The following is a 19054-nucleotide window of genomic DNA, read 5'->3' as shown; positions in this document are numbered from 1 at the left end:
GCTGGGCTACACTTCTTTCTAACACCCACTAAGACTGGAAGTTCACTTTAAACTCTTATCTATACATGTGAAACACCCTCAAGTCAGTTCTCGCAATGGGTTAAAACAGGGAGTCGCTTAGCATGAGAGAGAATCAACCCAAGACTGCCCCCTGGTGAACCACAAATGTTTTAGTTCAGGCTTAAGTGGTCTAAGCAGAAGTATAGCGAGTGTCTATGGGTTAAACGCATTTTGCTACACCCGCAATAACATCTGCAAAATGTGTATGCGACCAATATTTTTTCCCCCGATCTTTGATACCGCCCATGAAGTTAGCAGGTAACAACTGATAATTCCCTGTATGTTCTCTTTCAGTGCTATCTAAGCTGGGGGACAGTCCCCTTATGTTTCTGGCCAGAAGCATACAGCGCAGCAGACCAAGTGACAGCAGCCTCCTGGTGTTTGAGGACACGTCGCTAAACCCGGGCCAGATGTACTCAACTCACACTGGGATATTCCAAGCACCTTTGGCAGGAATCTACCTCTTCACGCTGACGCTGAACTTTGAACCTGGCCCCTCGCTGTCTGGGCTGAGGAGAGAGAACAGGGAGCTGGCTGCCACTTTGCATCAGGACAAGATGGCATTGTTGGGCCCCGTCACCCGTGTGTGTCTCCTACAGCTGCAGCAGGGAGAGGAGCTCCGGGTTGAACTGTATGAGGGGACTCTGGTGACTGATGACCCCAAAGACAACGCCTTCGCTGGGCTTCTGCTTTATCAGACCACCTGAGGACGCCGGGGATGCTCTGTATAGTCAGAGGAGAGATGTTGGCCTGAGAGCAATCAATCACTAGACTGACAGCTACTATGCCACCTGCGTTTCAATCTCTTACATTGATATGGGGGGGGTAGTATAAAACATTTGTCATATCGTACACCATTTAGAGCTATTCTAGGTAGTTGTAAGGGAAACAGGAACATTTGAGCATTCTAGACCATAAAACAATATTTATTAGAAACTCTGACTTTCAGAATATAAAGGTGGGCTTCTTTAAGATATCAAACTCCCCTCCATGCAACCACAATGCTGGCCTATCAAGCAACAAGGCAGTAACTGCTCATTTGGTCTGAAACGAGTTAGTCATTTTTGCTACATAAAATACATGCTTAATCACGTGGACAAGTATCCTGCCTCTAGTTGTGTTTTGGAGAAAATGGGGGTCATGTTAGCAGTAACTGTATAAAGTTACTGTGAAACCAAGGTAAATCAAATAAAATAATCTCAGTTCCTCGCTATGAGCAGTTCCTGCCTTTTTGCTTGGTAGGGCAGAATACAGGGCTGTCTGTGCTTTATGTCTTCAACATTTCTAATTCAGTGCCGTGAAAAAGTATTTGCCCCCTTTCTAATTCTCTACTGTACATATTTTAGATACTGAATGTTATCAGATCTTCAACCAAAACCTAATATTAGATAAAGGGAACCTGAGGGAACTAAATGATACATATTTTAATAAACAAAGTTATGCAACACCCAATTGCCCCTGTGTGAAAAAGTAATTGCCCCCTTACACTGAGTAACTGGTTGTGACACCTTTAGCTGCAATGACTGCAACCAAACGCTTCCTGTCGTTGCTGATCAGTCTCACGTCGCTGTGGAGGAATTTTGGCCCATTTTGCATTCAGAACTACTGTAACTCGGCGACATTTGTGAGTTTTCAAGCATGAACTGCTTGTTGCAAGTCCTGCCACAACATCTCAAATGGGATTAGGTCTGGACTTTGACTAGGCCATTCCAAAACAAAATGTGTTGCTTTTTAGACATTCATGTAGACTTTAATTGTGTTTTGGATCATTGTCTTGCTGCACTTCATCTTCAGCTCACAGACAGATGGCCTGACATTCTCCTGTAGAATTCTGACACAATAGAAGGAACCATGAATTCTGCTTTAAGGCAAGTCGTCCAGGTCCTGGGACAGAAAAGTATCCCCAAACCATCACACTACCACCACCACACATGACCGTTGGTATAAGGTTCTTACTGTAGAATGCAGTGTTTGGTTTTCGGCAGACATAATGGGACCCATGTCGTCCAAAAAAAGTGATACTTTTGAATCATCTGTCCATAGAACATTCTTCCAAGAGTCTTGATGATCATCTAGGTGCTTCCAGATGCCTTTTGGCAAACTTGAGTAAACATTTTGGATGACATGGGTCCAGAACTAATCCCAAATAAGATGTTGTGGCAGGACTTGAAATGAGCAGCTCATGCTTGAAAACCCACAAATACCACTGAAATAAAGCAGTTCTGAATGCAAAATGGGCCAAAATTCCTCTACAGTGACGTGAGACTGATCAGCAACGACAGGAAGCGTTTGGTTGCAGTCATTGCAGCTAAAGGTGTCACAACCAGTTACTCAGTGTAAGGGGGCAATTACTTTTTCCCACACAGGGGAATCGGTTATTGCATAACTTTAATTAAATAAAATAAGTATATTTTGTTATTTGTAAACGCATGTTCCTTTTATCTATTAGGTTGTTTTAAGATCTGATATAATTCAGTATCGAAAGGGGCAAATACCTTTTCATGGTACTGTACATGTATAAGGCCTCAGGTAGAGAAACAGACCCTTTTCTACAAGACACGGGCTCCATACTGACGAGTTTTAAACTCTTATTACAGTACATCAATATGCCGTACCATTCTCCTCCAGCAGATGGCAGTGCTAGACACCTTTACTGGTTTTAGGCTCAGTCTCCACAGTCAAACCAACAGTTAATTGGAAGGAAATGAAACAATAACCCAAGACCAGACCACAAAGTTGTGTACTAAAATAAGGTTATTTACTTTCAAATTGATACATTGGACAGGCTGTGTACAGAAACAGAATCGTTTTCTTTCCTTGGTAAACTCGAAAAAGGCACCTTTTAACCAGATGCTGTATAAAAACACATTAAAGATGTACATAGAGATTATTCTATATGGTTTTCTTGCATATTACAAAAGAGGAAAACACTAGTTACTGCTCAGGTGAAATATTTTTTAAATATCTACCATATGTACTGTTAGCTTAATTCACAAAGAAAAATGTCCTGACACACTAGGTTGCACGTGATTTCAGCGGGACATGCACACTTAAACATGTGCGCAAAACCCACAAGAACTGCAAGATATTTTTTTAAGAATTTGTATGGACACAAGGGAAGCAAAAGCAAACATTGGATATAGATGAAGAGGCAGACACAATAGGAGCAGGGACTTGGAAGACAAAGTTAAGAATACACTGGCCAAGACTTGGATCCTACGCAAGAGGGTTAAACAAAGGGCACGATCTGCGTCTAGAGTTGAGGACAAGTGGTTCAGCCAAGGATATTATTTATGTTGTTTTCACTTCATACCTGTATGAAGTTCTAAATGTAGAAATGCAGTTCCTCTTGTGCTAAATGCTCATAAATGGGCTTGCTCACCCCTCTGCACTGGCCCGCAGATAACATCACTGAGGAAACCTGCAAATATGTATATATTTGCATGTGTCCCAAAGCAAGCGGAAGTGGTTTCACTTCAGTGTTGCATCTACTGTATGTTCCCTCTGTACTTGACTGTAATTCTGTCACACAAACCCAAGGAAGCTTCATGGATCAACAAACGTCAATGGCATTACAGCTCTGGCTAACTAAATGTTTTTAGCACAAGTAAATATGCCATTTACCATAGCATTGAGTAAGCTATATAATTGTACATTAAGTTAGTAAAATATTGCATATTTTCTGAATTAATGTTGACTTGTGAGCCCTATGACAAACCTGACATGTAGGACCCCGGAAGACAAAAAATTACTGCACAATGGTACAGTTCAATGGCTGAGCTCACATGATGTTTGGCAATATGAAAGTTGGCCACTTAATGAATATATATCTGTAACTCAAAATGGAATGAAAAGCAAAAGAGCAGAGCAGGGGGGTCTATGAATGTGGGTAAGAAAGCGGGGCGTGGGGACAGCAGAAATGTCAGATTAATCATTTTTTAGAAAGGCCTAATTGCTGTGTGCCCTCTAAGCTGCACACTTTTGCATAGGCTTCATGAGGGCCAAAATATGCCATTTTTGTGTTCTGAACGTTCCTCCCAGAAGACATACAGAATATAACATATAGGAAGAAGAGGTAAGCATAGAGACATGATGGGACACAAACTCCCTATTCACAAATGTCATTTGAATACAATTTTGCGTTAAATATGTTTTTTTTTTTTTTAACCAGACGTCTTTTTTGACAAGTTACTGAGTTGAGGTTTGTTGTAGGAAGCACAGTGACAAGTTGATTTAAGGCAAGTCAGGTATCCCCTCTTACAACGTCCTTGGTTGACTGGATTGCTCATAGCTCTTGAAGCAGGTCCCGTTTGAAGCCCACTGGACGCGAATACCATTGCAGCATGTTTTTTTTTTTGAGGCACGGCATCTATCGATACAATATATTTACATATTAAATTCACATATAATTATAGTACCTTATTTCGTATTTCGTAATTACTCTACTTATGAGTCGAGAGACATTTTAACATGGCAGGAGAAGACTGTCCTGAAGAGAAAAAAATGTTGGCATAAAACGCTTACAGGCAAAAATTGAACATAATTGGCAGGTGGTGACACTTGCGAGGGCAGTGTCTTGGTTTGAAGTGAGGCTCTAAGGTTCCTCCATCATATTCCTTTCTGCCCATCAACATGTGAGCAGGAAAATGCCATCCCCTTCCACACACAATGTCATGTTTTGACTTTCACAGAAAGCATTCAATGCAGCACGATAACCACAAACTCCTCTGGCCAGGGAGGGAATAAGGGAAAGAGCCTCTGGCAGCAGCATCTGTCCGTTGTGGTGATAGAGATTCATGGAGGCTAAGGCTCTATGCCCAAGGCCCAGTGACAACAGGGCCCTTTTTCTCCCATACCCTGTTCCTCCTCCCCTGCCAACTGAACAGAGGTGACACATTCAGCATTAGGACACACTGGGGAGTTCTGTCTCTAGGTCAGGCTGTGTTGAGTATGTAGGGGGGAAAAGGATCAAATCTTGATGTCCTGCGATTCTACCATTTTGGCCAAGGTCTTCTTGACTCGTAAGATGGTGAGGCGCGAGGCGGGGTTGTGGGCCCAGCACTCAGACATCAGCTTCAGCATGGCTCTCAGACACTGGAGAAAACACACACACACCCCGCTTTAGGAGTTTGGTCTAATTTAAATAACCTCTAAATACACAGTATTGCCTAGGCAGATTTGTACTTAGTTTTTTTTAAAGTACTAAATGGAAATGCTTTCATATGGGTTACAACTGGATAAAAGACAACCTTTGCCTTCTTTACTCATTTACATGTGTTTATGCATTGATCTTCAGGTTCTTTCTCAAGGGTCTCGTACAGACAAAACCATATTTGCCCTGATAAATCAGAACTCACCTCGTCACCGTTCCACCTGTTGGACACGGTGGGCCGCAGCCCTTTCACACACACCACCTCCAGCATGTCCTCAAAGGACGGCTCTGCCGGCACCATCTCATAGTAGGGCAGCTGGTGGTCCTCCACTATGCCTGAGAGAGGAGAGGGAGATAGTGACACGTAAGCAAAGCGCAAAAGAACACCGGGTTCAACCATACCGTCAGTGTAGCGCTTTCCATAACCAGTTGAAATCTTAAGCCTATCTGGGGGGTTTTTCTGTAGCGGTTGGCAGGGCCTAAAAACAAACACCCGCAGGTAGATTTTTGGCATTGGCGTGTAAATATGTTTGTTTTCACAAGCCATGTTGGCGGGTGGTCGGGGCTCCACAGCATTTCACTCACATTTGAGAATAAAAATAGAACTCTGCGCTCATTTATAGCTAAATAAATGCTTCAGAAGCTTTTCTCTAAGTGTTTCTGTCTTTTTGTTGCATAGCCGGTAGCTAATCATCACGCAAATAACTACGAATCCTGTAGTATATGCTGCAGGACACGCATCAACACCGCCTGGCTGGGAAGCAGTGCGCACTGTGATTGAAGAGCTGAATATTACATTTTTAGATGCGCTATGCACAGGCATAATAGTTGGTCTAATTTATTCAAAAGTCTGCCTAAGTGAGACTTTGTCCTTGTGTTTCTTGTCTTTTTACATTGTTTTGTTCACATGCTAGGTTGTTTTGAATTTTTGAGTTCGCTTCAGCGAAGACACATCGGGTTCTAGTCAGATACTATCTGACAGGCACACGGTCACTGACAACTCCAGGGGCTATGTGCCCTCGTTGCCACGGTAACCTCCTGCCTTAAAGGGGCAGTTGAACAATTGTCTCATTTGTAAAAATGTTGGTTAAAAGCCTAAGGTAACAAAAATGAAATAATATTTAGCAATATAAGACCTACCTTCTGACTAGTAATACATTTATTGTTCTTGGTTTTGTTATTTTGTCAGAAAAAATATTTAGGCTGGTAAAGAATCGGAGTGGCTGGTAAGACTTTTGGTCCTGGTGACTGGTCTGGAATATCAGTATCAAATGTGTACACAAATGCCTGTAGATTCATGACTATAAGGAGTGTGTGCGTATATGCATCTATATCTGTGTGTATACACGGCTATGTCGGTGTGTGTGAGCATGCACGCACGTGTCTATGTCCCCATACCTCCCGTTACACAGCGGCGGGCCATCTCCCAGATGATGAGGCTGTAGCTGTATATATCAGCCATGATGTAGGCCTGGAAGTGGTTCTTGTTCAGGGTCTCGCCCAACACCTCAGGGGCCATGTACCTCCGGGTCCCCACCCGCGTACTCAGAGGAACGTCCACCTCGTTGGTATCACTGACGACAAGAGAAGAACAGGAATTCACAGGGAAATGGTCAGTTGCTCCAGAAACAAAACTTCAGCACTGTTTAGAAGAGCGGCCATAAGTGAAAACATGGGTGCATTCATTAGCACACACCATAGCAAAACGTTTTGCATCACAAAACGATTGTTGCTTATTGGACAAGTTCATGTACTCCCTCCCTGCGCGTCAGTTTTCTTACATTGAGTGCCTAATGAACACGACCTTGAGTAAAACATTCATTCAACCTGTTGAACTTGACAGCCAGACCCAGGTCAGCGATGCAGCAGGTTCCATTTTTCTTCATCAGGATGTTCTTGCTCTTGAGGTCTCGGTGGGCGATGGCCGGCTTGCCCTGGGTGCCGTAGATCTCCGTGTGGAGGTGGCACAGGGCACAGGCAGCGGAGTAGGCCAGTCGCAGCAGGCTCTGGGTGTCCAGCGTGGTGAACTTCAGGTAGTCGTACAGGGAGCCGTTCTCATGGTAGTCTGTGATGAGGAGGAGCTGCGTGAAGGCCCCGGTACCCTTGATGTCTGCTGCTATGAACCCTGAGAGGGGTGAGAAGAGAGTTGAGGGGTGTTTAGTGCTATATTGCCCTGATACATGACTGTTGACCTCATGTATTAGGGCAAATGTAGGCCTAAAACCACTCCAAGTCAATCAAGACTAAAAACTTAGATTCAGACCATTTTAGATGGAGACAGAGAAGGCAGTCTTCTTTACTACAAGCGAGTGGTAAGGAACAAAGCTTACCCAGTATGTTCTCGTGCCTCATGAGGACAGTTTGGTAAATCTCAGTCTCTCTGAACCAGCTGGCCTCCTCCCGGGTGAAGAACACCTTGACGGCCACCTTCTCTCCCCGCCAGCGGCCCAGCCACACCTCGCCGTAGCGCCCCTTGCCGATCTGGCGTACCATCTGGATCTGCTTGGCAATGGTACGCTGCACCTACACGACATACCAGGGAGAGGCATTGAGCATCAAGTGTGCCACAGATCATACCTACTACAACTTTGACCATTTGTTATTTTCTTCACGTGATATTCGCCGTTTCAAGCATAGATGTGTGCTAATGCTTTGTACGGCAGTGTTGTTATCATTTTCAATTTGACTGAACCTACTATAAATCTAGTTATGACCAAAGACACACAAAAACAGCCGTTACACTTTCCTGGAAAGCAGAAAAGTCACATTCCATACATAGCCAAAGGCTTTCCATCCAGGCCACATGCTCCAAAGCCCCTCCCTGTGTCGTGTGGGGGATCTTACCAGCAGGGGGAGCCCAGAGCCACTGCTAGAGGACTGGGACAGGTTAATGAGGTCTTTGAGAGACTCTCCCACAGGGATGAAGGCCTCGTCCTGCTCCAGGTCCCGGTGGTACCGCTGCCTCTCCGTCTGCCACTTGTACCTGGCAGGAACACACACAGATCAGTACACAATGCTAAAGTTACAATATGAACAACAAGTGCTGTGAGGCAACAAGTCAATCATTATTAGAAAAGGGGTGAAACCGACTAATCTCAAAGAAATGCTTAAATGGCACCAACAGTTGACTTGTATTCTACCACCACGACTCAAGTTACTGTATATTAGAGACAGGACATTTGGAATCGCTCTCTTTCTGTTAGCTAGTCTGTAATAGCCAGTCCTACCTGTAGTAACAGACTACCGTGATGCAGATGAGAGTGCAGCAGCACACAGTCATTGATATAAGGAAAGCCAGCCAATGGGCACTGCCAAAGTAGGTACCTGCAAAACAAAACAATTTGTGTTCCCAAATACAATTTCCGACCCAGACAAACTAGTAAAAGAATTCCATAGTGGAGCCCCTACACAGAGGTAAACACCAACAGTAGCGTAACAGTTGGCCCGGAGCCTCACCAGTGTCCATTGGGGGAGGTAATGTGGGCTGCAGGTCCCGATTACAGAAGTCTGTATCGCAGCATTCGATCGTTCGCCTTGTCTGAGCCCTGGGCGAATCCTGAAACAATGGTTTGTTGGCATAACAAGGGTTATTTAGAATGACTAAACGAGAACAAAATATGAACATTAGCTATAGACTCCGTGGCCAGTTTATGAGTTAACGTCTCTCCTACAGACAGTGAGTCAAGTGGCAGTGGCTTGCTATATAAAGCAAAGGCGTGATTGAATGTTAGAGTGTGGTAGGATTGGCGGTGCCAGGCACGCCGGATCTCAGCATCTCAGGAACGGCCACCATCCTGGGCTTTTCACGCACAACAGTGTCTAGGTTTGACCAAGAATGGTGTGACAATTTTTTTGAAATAAACATCCAGTCAGTGGCAGTCCTGTGGGTGAAAACAGCTCGTTGACGAGAGAGGTTGAAGTAGATTGGCAAGAATCGTGCAAGCTAACAGGCATGTCACAAACAGAAAAATAACTACGCGGTACAACAACTCGCCGATCCTTGTCATGGATGGGCTATTGCAGTAGACAACCACACCGGGTTCCACTCCTATCAGTTAAAAATGAGAAGAAACTGCTCCAGTGGGAACGCAATCACCAACCCTGGACAATTTGCCTAGTGGAAAAACATTGCCTGGTCTGACGAATCCCGGTTCCTGTTACTTCATACTGATGGTAGAGTCAGGATTTGGCATAAGCAGCATGAGTCCATGGACCCATCCTGCCTGGTGTCAACGGTACAGGCTGATGGTGGTGGTGTGGAGAATGTTCTCCTGGCACATGTTCAGTCCCTTGATACCAATTGAGCAGTGATTGGACGCCATGCCCCGAAGAATTCAGGCTGTTATGGATGCAGTGTCCAACCCGGTACTAAACTTGCTACTGAGTGTACATATACATTCAATAATGACATTCATGTAACATGACATAATTGACATCCATGTGTCCTTGTCTTGTCCTGCTCCCTCCAAACCGACAACATGCTTACCTTGCATTGAAAATGTGAGCCTTCATACTTCATGCAGCCAGAGGTCAGAATAGCTTCTCCATTCTCGTCCTCCTCGATGATGGCAAAACACTGGCCATTCGTCCTACAATATACACATTCAATGACTACAATTCCAAAACACACATAGGTTAGCGTTTTGACCAAACCTGTCATTCATTGACATTCATCACAGACCCAAAAGTCAGAGTTTGAACAAACATCTAAATGAAAGATTCTGGTAATGCTGAATACTTTTAGCAAAAAGCTCGGAAGGTTGCTCTCACGAAACAAAAGCGGTCCCCGAAAATTATTTGCAGATATGTACGCCACATCACATTCCTCTGTCTCTTGCTCTGCTGTGGGTGTATCATGTGCATCGTTCTAGCTGTCACTCATATGGCGAGGGGCTGAAGCTCATTTGTTGAACTCAAATTATTAGGGGCGGGCCCAAGTGGGGGAAATGTAGGAAAAATAGCGCAGCACAGCTCCCAGAAAAACAGTCGCTATCAAACTAGTGATTTCGAGGTAAGACCGTAATTCTGCTCATACATTTAGCATTTATGAACGACACGTTGACACATCCAGCCCAAAGCGGGAGGTAGAGATGCACGATATGTCGGTGAACATATCGGAATCGGACGATATTAGTTAAAAATGCAAACATCGGATTCGGCCCGATGTCTAGTTTAACGGCGATGTGAAAAACCGATGTCAAAGCTGACGTGGATACCTATATAACGTAGGTACATGACGTAATGACGCCACGTAAAATGTTGCGCTACACGTTCAACACAGCATTCCTAACCTAAGCCCACAATGTCTGCTGTGTGGAGTGAGCATTCAACAAGTCCAGCAGTCATTTGAAAGAGTAAGAACATTTCAGCGAGACAACTCAAAGGCGAAATCCATTAACGCCGGGATATTGGAATCCATTGCCTTTGACAATCAACCGTTCTCCGTTCTCTGGCGTTCTCTGTTGGCTTTCGCGACTGGTCGTGCACCGGTACACACTAACATTACCAAGTGTTCAGATGTTGCCCTACCTGAGTTGCACAGTAACAGCGTCACTGCTATTATCTTCACGACATACTATGGAACGCCAATTGGGTCTTTGCATGTCAAAAAGATAAACGTCAAATAACACTATTTGACGCTTAAAGCGTCAAGCTTTCAAAGCCTATAAGCTTTTAATTTGCCACGTCAAATAACACAGTTCTATTATAGAATGTTGTGTGTTCTGAATTTGCATGTGCAAGCCAAGCGCCAGCACTACTATCAGTAGCACTGTCAATGCTGTACAAAAAAAGTCTGCAAACACCAGCCACAAACGATATGTGTACAATACCACGTTGATAATAAAGCATTATGTGTTCGACTGCAAATTTGGGGTAGCTAGCTTTAGCTTGGTACCTACCCAGCACCAACACAACCAGCCTGAAAACAAGGTTACAATTGGTCGAATCATGCCATATTTAGACTAGATGTTAAACAAGGTTGGAATGTGAAGCAATGGAATTGGGTATCAGTCTACTCAGTGACACCCACAGAACACAACGGTGAAGAGTTTACGCAAATATTAGCGTTGTAGCCCTTATCACGGGACTGTGTCAGCTTATTGTGTGTATTGACATTCATATTCCACTGTATAGCTTTACCTAAAGATTGGGGATCAATGAAATGGAGTAACAGTCTACTCAATACCCAATATATTTTTTTCCCCAACGTCCTCAGAGTTATCAGACTCCAAAACATCCACGCAGTATTAATTTTCCTCTGGAATGGTGTTCAATACACATGGGTTGACAATAAATGTGGCTTCAATTCACCGTTGTTTCAGAGTCCCGCAATAAGAGCTACGACGCTAATGTTCACTGGGTGTCACTGAGAGGACTGATACCTATGGATTGTGGATCAATGACATGGGGTAAGGCTGTGCAGTGAAATAAGTATGCCCCAATGCAAATCTAAAGTATAATACATCCAGTGTGATTTCAACAGATTTGTTACATTTTCTATAACATTCCAACTTTCCGAATAGTGTTTTTTGACACGCAAAGACCCAAACGGCGTTCCATAGAAATCCTGGTTGAGAATGAAATGACTGAACAAACGAACAACAAAACAGCACAGCAAGTGAAAGAAAACAGTTTTGATGATGATGTTTTACTGGTAATGGAGACATACGTAAATGCCAACAAAACAACTTTTTGGTCAGTGTGGTGTGTGTGTGTGTGTGTAACCTTTATTTAACTAAGCAAGTCAGTTCAGAACAAATTACTATTTACAATGACGGCCTACCCCGGCCAAACAGGGACGACGCTGGGCCAATTGTGCGCCGCCCTCCCAAATCACAGCCAGATGTGATACAGCCTGGATTCGAACCAGGGACTGTAGTGACGCCTCTCTTGCACTGAGATGTCGTGCCTTAGACTGCTGCGTCCATGTGTGTGTTAACTATTTAACTGTACTAGAATGCTTAAAAGGACGCAAAATGTTAATATTGCTTATTGGCATCAGGTTTTTTGTCAAGGAAAAAATTGGATATCAGTATCAGCCAAAAATATAATATCAGTGTGTCACTTGCGGGAGGTTTAAAAAAGTATACTTAGTAGTCGCCAAAGTTACGGAGCATGTCTTTAAGGATTTGGCCTTTAGGAAAGTACAGAGTGTACAATGAGGTGGTTGGTCACTCACTCGCAGGTGTTATTTTTGTGGTCCTCTGGACAGTGGCCCGAGCAGTAGCAGCTCAGAAAGCGGGCGGCGTCCTCTGGGGCCACCGTGGGCCCGTCTCCGGGCTTCCTGGACTCGTGCTTGTGCCCGGTGCCATGGAGCATGTGGTCTGGATTCTGACCAGCTGGATGGACGGATTGAGGAGAGACAGAAAGGGAGGACAAGAGACAGGGCGAGAGAGAAAAACAGTTGTGTTTTATAATGACAGTAAAAATATCACAATCCATCATTCTTTCCTTCCATCTGTTTTAAGTGCACGCATCACCGTTGTCTGGCATACAGAACATATAAATACACTGTGTCACTTATTCCACCACGTCTGGTTTGAAGAGTTACAGTAGCCAAATACTAGGCTATGTAATCAGAGTAAACACAATAGCCTTACGGTTATTTTTAATCTGCTGTCCCACCCTCTATTAGTTTCTATCTGAGAGCGGTCTGCTCTGGTCCTGATTGGGTCCTCATCTGATGAACCTGATCCATATAAGGCCAGAGGGCTATTTATACACCGTACTAGTGTCCAGCCAGGGCCATCAACATGGATGAGTGTAAGCAGAGCAGACCAGAGTATGAAAGGGCCAAGCCAACCACTGTTGTTCTCTCAGAACAACTTTAGCACCGTTGCCAATCTGATCGCAATTACATATGAAATTGAAAACAGTGTGGTTTTATTGGCGGAAAAATCAAATATTCATGCAGGCTATGATGTTGTGGTTCTTAATAATGGCAAGGTTTAGTACACAGCAAACTTTTACGGGTAAACTCAGTTTACGGTGGTTAAAGTAGCCGAGCGCTCACTGCCAGCGCTCTGTATTACCAGCGTCTAGAAAAGGGCATCGGCAACAAATCTAGACACATATTAAGGAGCCAGTCAGAGCCATTAAGATTTGATACACGGCACCATGGGTACAAGGTCAGGAAAATAACATTTCACAGAGCAACACGCTCATTTTAGGTTAAGTATCTTATGTTGTATTAAATGTGAACGAGCTCACCGTGTTAATCCTCCTATTAGTCTGACACTCCTGCCACCTCTCCTCATGCCCTTTCTCCTGATCCATTTTCCTCTCTCTCCCCTTCTTTTATTTAACTAGGCAAGTCAGTTAAGAACAAATTCTTATTTACAATGACGGCCAAGGAACAGTGGGCTAACTGCCTTGTTCAGGGGCAGAATGACAGATTTTTACCTTGTCAGCTCGGGGATTCAATCTAGCAACCTCCCGGTTACTAGTCCAACACTCTAACCACTAGGCTACTTGCTGCCCCGATGCCCCCCTGCAATGTCGTGTCCCACTTTCCTTGTCATTTCACCTCTTGCCCTCTTTTTTTCCCAGTCCTACAACCTGTTATTCTCTTCCTTCTGTCCATATCCTGCTCTTCTTGACTTCCACCTCATCCTAACCCCCCCACCCATTTCTCTGCCCCCTATTTATTTTCCTAGCCTCCTTGTCCTTTCACCTCTGCCTTTTTCCCAGTTCCCTTCCTCCCCCATGCTGCTCAGGAGAGTGAACCTGGGCTGTGGGCCTCGTGAGCACAAAGAACAAAGTGATGTCTGTGTGTGGTGCTCGGCGCGGCTGCGGGCACTTCCTCTGGAGCATGACGCGACTCGAGCCTGCTCGTTCAGACATGTCTGCAGAGGGGCCAATCACCTGCAAAACCTACAATTTGAAACGTCTCGGCAGCAGGACAGCAACAGGGCAGACGGTTTTTTTCTCTCCCTGCTGCTGTTGTCTCCATCGCCGCATTCCTTTCCTAGACCCCATTAACTGGCTTCAGAGTTGTTGTTCTAGTCTTTCTCAGGGATATTTCCCTCGTTTTACAACCGAGTGTCCTGGAGGTTCTACATTCAGGCTGCATTCTCTGAGTAATTCCATTGGTAAATGACCATTAAAAAGGCAAGTGGAGCGATACAATAGCTTCTGCTGGGCTTCAGTTCCTTTTTACAGTTCATTTGTACACTGATCTCGTACATAGAGACTCACTGGCATACTGATGTCAGCTAGCCTAACTGCAGAAATAGACTACCACAACTACAAATGCTTCACTTTAGGTACTGTACGTCAGCCAAGAGAATTTCCAAGAAATGTAATTGAAACCCCAGAGGGTGGCAGGTAAAAAACCTGCCAGACAACTTGGTTTTGGGATCCTAAACTAAAATGATTACGAAACACTTCTACAAACACATGACAGCAGTATCGAAAAGGAAAAAAAAGCCCATTAGAACTCTATATTATTTCACTTCATCAACTAAAAGCAAAGCTGATCACAACTTTCTTCACTAAGATGTTCTGTGCATAGAGAAGGGCGACTCACTACAGTCCTCATTAATGTGTCAAGACGATATTTCACCAGGACAGATTTATGAAGCCCGAGTGAGAAGAGAAATCAGTGTGGCAGAGGTTGTGAGCACATAGCTGTATCGTTAGAGCTGGAGTCCTAGGGCATAGAACAAACCATAATGTGTTGAACAAACAAAGGTGGCGGGGGCTACCGGTTACGGCAGCACCACCCTGAAAATAATTAAGTGCTAATGGAAACCTGAGCAGTCCTACAGTGAGATAGCAGAGCTGGCCTCGGGAAGCTGGGAACCAGGGGCTTTGAAGTCTGCCTTCTATCAGTGAAGGGGGAAAACGACACACAGATTACAGGACTCCAGAGTTCCGACAATCTCCTGGGTGGTGGGAATAGACTCACGGTCTCGCGGTTTCTTCGCTCTACATCCGTCACAAACACGGTCTCACACACACACACACACACACACACACACACACACACACACACACACACACACAGAGAGAGAGAAATAAAGCTCAGAAAAGGAAGCAGATAGTCTAGACCTCTTGCCATTGATATTACACACAGGAGATTTAAATCAAAATCATATCAGAAATTGTTCCGCTAATAAACTACGCTTAAGTGGTGGCATGGCCCAGGGCCCAGTTTGAGCTGGGCTGTCCCTTGCTGATGTCAGAGCTGTGTAGGGAGGCAGAGTGGAAACTTATAAACACACAGCAGACTGGAACCGGATCAAATGGGCCAGGCCCCAAATAAAAACCAGAGCGCTATGGGTAGATGGCTCTTTCTCCCTTCCACACTCTCAGTTCCTTCACTCTTCTTTCTGGGAGCTGTGCCTGGTCTAGACTGGCTTAAGTCATGTTTGAGTGATGGGGGGATTCAGGAGGCTCCCGACGCTTTGATGAGGTGATGAAAGCCTCTGGTAGTCCACATAAAACTGACACGTTTTTACTGCAGTCACTGGGGTCTGTGAGGACTTAAGGCCTCTCTCTCCATCTCATTGGAGTCAGAGAAGGCCATGTTGACAATACAAGATTTAAAGTTCAACATCAATCCCCTCCAAAGAGCCTCAAAGCCCTTTTTGTTCCTATATGGCCTCGCTAGTGAAAAGCTGGAGTACCTCTTTCCCCCCTCGACAAGGAGGCCTGTGATTGGCTGGGGAGCAGTGGCTGTCAGTGAGGCTGGAAATGGCTGCTGCTCTCTCTAACTCTGCCTCCACATGTGTGCTTAATTCTGCCGCCAGTCACGGCGGAGTCTGAGGTCTGGCAGAGCACGCCCAGTAATGAGCCTTTCAGTCAGCCACATGCTGCACTCTTAAGGGGCCAGCACACTCTGACGCTAACGAGCCACTCCATCTACAGGCAATGTAATGCATGGCTCTTAAAGGGCCAGCAGCAGAATTGTTTTTATTGTCAGATCCAGCCTTAAGAGTGCCGCACCATGATCTAAACAGTGTTCTGAACTGGTTGTTCTACCAACAGGGGCCACTGTGGAGATGAGGCGACTAATATGTCCTATACCTGCAATAGTGGTGCGCGGTTCAGCTGTTCGTTCACCTGCACGAAATTGCTAATAGACCATGCGCAAACAACTATGTGATCAAGTGAAAATCTGAGACACCGCAACCGACCCTTACCCGCTATTATAGAAACGCGCTGTAGGCTACAGTCAGGCACGGTGGAAAGGTTATTTGACAGGGGTTGCAGGATTTTCTTTGCCTGATGTAGATATGTTTCTTCTTATAATTTCCGGCATTTTGGTAGGCTATTTGTAGTTAACTTGCCTATAATTAGATACATGCAGCTTCTCTTCTGTCATTGCCCTAGAAGACTAAATAAACCCTCGCTAGACCAGAATGTCAGAAAGCGATGGAACGAATGCTTCAATCTAGTTGACGTCCATAAAGTTCTTGGTCATCTCTGCTTCTTTCACGAAGCAGAAACTAAACTTTGTTGCTCCGCGAAAGCAGCAGCGATGTGAGAACTTGACCGGGGAGAAAATGACAATAACCAAACGGACATCAGTTTGACCGTTTATTAGAAAGCTATGAAAATGACCCAACATGTTTATGATAAGATTTCCGTTCGGCCTGGATGCATATTCAGTGCGCACACACACACACACACACACACACACACACACGGTTGAATTACTATAAGGTTTATTTCTATGCACAGGATGCATGAAGGAATAAAACATATGTATTCACCCCGTTCGAGTCTAATTTTAGTCTACATTTGGTGTATAATTTCACTGAAAGAAATGCTTAATTCTGCAGGAGTTAATATTAAGACTATGGGAGTGGTTATAGACCTCAGTCAGTGTCCAGATATCAGTTTCCATTTAACTCATCTGAACAGTAGGGCTAGTTTCCTTGACATGCCATAGGCCTATTTGAAGTTCCTGTCTTGTGACTGTCGAATTTGTACAGCGTTTCACAATCATCATAACCGACACTGATATCAAGATCGACCAACTGGCAAGTGTCTTCACTGACATTTTCAACCTCTCCCTGGCCGAGTCAGTAATACCTACATGTTTCAAGCAGACCACCATAGTCCCTGTGCTCAAGGAAGCGAAGGTAACCTGCCAAAATTATTACCACTGCATAGCACTTACATCTGTGGCCATGAAGTGCTTTGGAAGGCTGGTCAAGGGTCACAACACCATAATCCCGGAAACCCTAGACCCGCCCCAATTTGCATACCATCCCAACAGATCCACAGATGACGCAATCTCAATCGCACTCCACACTGCCCTTTCCCACCTGGGAGGAACATCTAAGTAAGAATGCTGTTCATTGACTACAGCCCAGTGTTCAAAACCACATTGCCCACAAAGCTCATCACTAAGCTAAGGACCCTCGGGACTAAATACCTCCCTCTGCAACTGGATCCTGGACTTCCTGACAGGCCGCCCGCCTGGCGGTAAGGGTATGCAACATCTGCTGCGCTAAGCCTCAACACTGGGGCCCCCCAGGGGTGCATGCTTAGTCCCCCTGTACTCCCACGACTGCATGGCCAAGCTCGACTCCAACACCATCATTGAACTTGCTGACGACACAACAGTGGTAGGCCTGATCACTGACAACAATGAGACAGCCTATGGGGAGGAGGTCAGAGACCTGGCAGTGTGGTGCCAGGACAACAACCTCTCCCCCAATGTGAGCAAGACAAAGGAGATGATCTTGGATGACAGGAAAAGGAGGGCCAAATACGTCCCCCATTCATGTCGACAGGGCTATAGTGGTGCTACAGAGGGTAGTGCGTATGGCCCAGTACATGGGCATGGGGGGCCAAGTTCTAGCCATCCAGGACCAATTAACTAGGCAGTGTCAGAGAAAGGCCCCAAAAATTGTCAAAGACTCCAGTCACCCATGCCATAGCCAAGTCTATGTCCAAAGGGTTCCTTAAGAGCTTCAACCCCAAGCCATAAGACTGCTGAATAATAAATAAAAAGGCAATCTAGACAATTTGCATTGACCCCCCTCCCTCCATGTTTTTATACTCCTGCTACTTGCTGTTTATCATCTATGCATAGTCACTTCACCCCTACGTACATGTACAAATGACCGACTAACCTGTACCCCGCACATTGACTCCCCGATACCCCCTGTATATAGTCTGTTATTTTGTGATGACATTTTTTTAACCAGTTTATTTTGTAAATATTCTCTTAACACTGCATTGTTGGTTAAGGGCTTGTAAGTAGGCATTTCACTGTATTCAGACCATGTGACACACAAATTGATCATCCTCTTTTACCACTTCCCCAAATCTTTCCCAAACACATTATTTGGCCATTCATTGTCTTTTTTCCCCCTCTCCATTTCGTACCTTTTCTCTTATTGAATTAAACGTTTTGCCTCCGTATCAGCGTGAAATTTTCCTGCTCTTCCCAAAAGCATTTGGTGTATAGGCCATTCGGCGCACATACAGGTAGGCCCTAAAGTCCAAGGCTTACACACTAATGCCAGACAGCCTCAAAAAATGAAAGAAAAAAAAAGCCTATAGCTTTAAATTGCACAAGAATTATACATTTTTTTAAAAGGGCATCGTTTTCTCTTTATTCATCCTGCCCGACACCCACCACCCATCTTCCACACAATATTTCATGACCTTAAACCAGCCCCACAGATATAACCCCGCGGGACTGTGGGTTATGAGTCAACCTGCGCATCACTAATCTGCATAAACACAGTAACTAAAACATGCCCTCCACTAAAATCTCAGGCAGGAGAAAATGTGTGCGCGCATGTGTGAGAAACAAATAGATGAGAGAATAATTATACATCAGTTCACAGCAACTAACCCCAGAGACTATCAATGTCA

General features: G+C 44.7%; 2 protein-coding genes across 5 annotated transcripts in view; one reads left to right on the top strand and one right to left on the bottom strand.

The window, feature by feature from the left end:
* Window positions 1–2947, top strand: part of LOC118400957 (multimerin-2-like) — a 31302-nt gene extending 28355 nt beyond the window's left edge. For both annotated transcript variants that reach the window (XM_035798024.2, XM_035798016.2), the window contains exon 8: window positions 355–2947. In XM_035798024.2, coding sequence (XP_035653917.2) covers window positions 355–767 — 413 coding nt within the window. In that variant the 3' untranslated portion in view covers window positions 768–2947. The remainder of the gene's footprint in view (window positions 1–354) is intronic.
* The window catches only part of LOC118400949 (bone morphogenetic protein receptor type-1A-like), a 62334-nt gene continuing 46076 nt past the window's right edge, over window positions 2797–19054 (bottom strand). For all 3 annotated transcript variants that reach the window (XM_052477341.1, XM_035797995.2, XM_035798004.2), the window contains 10 exons: window positions 12393–12552; window positions 9699–9801; window positions 8669–8768; window positions 8440–8536; window positions 8057–8195; window positions 7543–7735; window positions 7040–7337; window positions 6611–6786; window positions 5418–5548; window positions 2797–5154 (listed from right to left, as the gene is read on the bottom strand). In XM_052477341.1, coding sequence (XP_052333301.1) covers window positions 5029–5154; window positions 5418–5548; window positions 6611–6786; window positions 7040–7337; window positions 7543–7735; window positions 8057–8195; window positions 8440–8536; window positions 8669–8768; window positions 9699–9801; window positions 12393–12552 — 1523 coding nt within the window. In that variant the 3' untranslated portion in view covers window positions 2797–5028. The remainder of the gene's footprint in view (window positions 5155–5417; window positions 5549–6610; window positions 6787–7039; window positions 7338–7542; window positions 7736–8056; window positions 8196–8439; window positions 8537–8668; window positions 8769–9698; window positions 9802–12392; window positions 12553–19054) is intronic.

The sequence above is a fragment of the Oncorhynchus keta genome, chromosome 2, assembly GCF_023373465.1.
Source record: "Oncorhynchus keta strain PuntledgeMale-10-30-2019 chromosome 2, Oket_V2, whole genome shotgun sequence".
Classification (NCBI taxonomy): domain Eukaryota; kingdom Metazoa; phylum Chordata; class Actinopteri; order Salmoniformes; family Salmonidae; genus Oncorhynchus; species Oncorhynchus keta.
This window is presented reverse-complemented; position numbering and strand designations above follow the sequence as displayed.